Raw genomic sequence first — 2,753 nt, 5'->3', positions numbered from 1 at the left:
ATTCAATGATGCCTTTACCTGGGCTTAATATTTTTTTTAAAACAGTTGCTACAACAACACCACTGTTCTGAAAGAAAGCACACCACAGACTTTTCATTTTGAGACAGTTGAAAAATGGGGTGTTTTCAGCAAAGGCTTGATGCATTTTCCCCTGCAGCAGTGGAGAGCATCCTTACCTTTGCAATAACTGTCTGGTTTGGAAATATGGCAACTGAAAAAAGGTAGTGCATGCTGCATCAAAAATAACTGTGTGTGTTCAGCCACCATTATAAACCTGTAAGGCCAGACTACAAAATACCTCCCTGCCTTTTTTCATTACCAATCATGAAAAGAAGGAAGAGAACAAGAACAATAAACAAATTCCTGAAGAGAAGCTACTTATTCGGATGCACTGTGCATTTATGAGTTATATCTTGTGAGTTCCTACAGCTGATAATCGCTGCTGATTATTGCCCTACTGATTTTATACATAAATGTAGAGATAAATAAAAAATTATAGAAATGTATGTTAACACTAATGAATACATTTATAAATACATCCATTATAAATAATTGTTGGCATGTATAAATAAATGAATACAGAAATTATTGTATAAACTTTCGTATAAATAAATAACTAAATGGATGTATGGATAATGCAGGTTTCAAATGTAACCTGTGTGGTCTGCTTTATTGTGAAAGTGTCAATCAGCTGATGAAGAACACAGTGTGATGTCTGTGGTTCGAACACCGTCTCCATGGAAACGTGCAACACAACTCCTGCAGTGATTGTGTCTCTGATCACTGACGCATGAAACCCCCGGTTGACTTGAACTCCTTTATGCGCAATAACCAACTCTAAGTATATATCTGACTTATCGATCAGACGTATCTACTTAGCGACCATGGACCTGAACAACGTGAGACGTGCCTCCTCTGCAGGATACCGCTTACCGGAGAGATCCACCGGAGACAGGCCGACAACAACGCAGCCTCCAGCGGACAGGACGCGGCGCGCCAGAGGAGGAGACCCGGTGTGTGTGGAGCAGAGTCCGGACAGAAGAGATCCTGCGACCCGGGACCAGCTGTGGAGGGAGCTGGTGTGGAGTGAGAGGAGAGGCCTGAGGGAATGGTAGGTGCAGACTTGTTTTTAACACGTGTTGTTGCTAAGAATCTAAAGTCAAGTTTATTTTAAGCAGATCTCAAATGTTCACTATATATTGATAAACTGCATGGCTTTGCTTTGTGCAGCACAGAGAAGAGGTATATACTGTTTTAATGATCTACCTTGGTTGTGTAAAAGGATTTGCTGTTTATCAACTGTTTGATTTCAGTCTTTAAACTTGATAAACAATAATAATATCACATTTATCCAATAACTGTCAACATCAACTGATGTGAATATTTTCGTCTTGATGACCAGCCAAAAGATTACAGGACTCATCCTAACAAATAAATTGTGGTCCACAGGGAGAAGAACTGGAGCTTTCTCAGGAACTATGATCAGCTGGTAAGACAAATGTAAACTACATGTGTTGCTCAAATGTTGTTGAGATATTTCAAGCTGAAATTAACAACAAAAATGGACTGAAAACAGAAAATATATCTGACAATTCATGTTGTTATTCTTGTCTCTGATTCATTCGTGCTACACAGGAAATAAACAACCACTACAAAAAGAACAGAGACAAAAAAGAAGCATCAACAAGCAAAGCTGTACTCATATTGGGTTTTAATCTGTACAGCAATCAGCACCAAACTGATTAAATATTTGCAATATGTCACAGTAACCAACAGAAACATGTACAATAAAAATCAATATATCTATTATCCACATATCTACGTGATGGTATTTGAAGTATCAACTGTTTCACATTTTAGTTCTCGACAGATAAGACCAAAAAGTTTGCCACTTTATGTGAAAGGTTGTAGAGCTGAGAGAAACTGACCCTCTCCATATGAAAGAAATTAGAGATGGCTTCTAACCAGGTATTGACAGAGGAACATCCTTTTTGCAACAACCATGCTGTGTTGTCTTGTCTTTAGAGAAGCAAAATGATTTAATATCTACAGATGGGTTAATGCTGCAGCCTGAATCTTAAACAATACTCTCAGAAACCTGCAGTAAACACGTCTAAATAAGATTAATTTGCCCGGTGAATTCTTTCTTAAGCTCGGACCCCTGTGTCTCTGCAGGGACAGCTGAAGTCAGAGGAGCCGTTACCCAGCTACGTGTCGCTCTTCTCTGATCGCGTCCCCAACACCACCACCCAGATGTTCAGCAGCAATCTGTCCACTCCACTGGGAAGAGAACTGGTCAGACTGGACCGGCTGCTGCTCTGGTCTGGGAGCTCTCACAAGAGCAAGCGGGATCCAGAGATGCTGCCCAGCTAGACCGCTCTGCAGACGAGTCAGTTCACTTTACATCAGGATCTCTGAACATCAGGTTTTATCTTAGCCAGGACTCTGCAAACTTCACAAATATGTGACACTCACCAAGTTAAAGTCAAGTATAGACATGTTGTTAGAAGCCATATTTGCTGTCCTACATCAGCTAATTTTCCAGATAAGTCAATCATACATTGATCATATTTGAGTTAATGCATGTTGTGTTTATGTAAAGTATTGTGTTAAAGATTTTCACTCACCAGATAAAGACAGATGAGAAGCCAAGAGGTCGGCAGATCAGATTCGTGTCATCTGAGCTCCATCAACTATTTAACCAGATACTTGATAATTCAACATGAGACCTGATGAAACTTGGATGAGCAAAA

General features: G+C 39.8%; 1 protein-coding gene across 1 annotated transcript; it reads left to right on the top strand.

Moving 5' to 3' along the window:
• The first annotated feature begins 884 nt into the window (after positions 1 to 884).
• c12h2orf50 (chromosome 12 C2orf50 homolog) lies at positions 885 to 2,373 on the top strand. Its single transcript, XM_061082963.1, has 3 exons — positions 885 to 1,111; positions 1,450 to 1,489; positions 2,176 to 2,373. Exons 1-3 carry the CDS (start codon positions 885 to 887, stop codon positions 2,371 to 2,373), a joined length of 465 nt encoding a protein of 154 aa, XP_060938946.1.
• Positions 2,374 to 2,753: the final 380 nt, after the last annotated feature.

This window comes from Limanda limanda, chromosome 12 (genome assembly GCF_963576545.1).
Source record: "Limanda limanda chromosome 12, fLimLim1.1, whole genome shotgun sequence".
Classification (NCBI taxonomy): Eukaryota; Metazoa; Chordata; class Actinopteri; order Pleuronectiformes; family Pleuronectidae; genus Limanda; species Limanda limanda.
The sequence above is the reverse complement of the archived record's forward strand: the minus strand, read 5'-3'. Positions and strand labels throughout refer to the sequence as shown.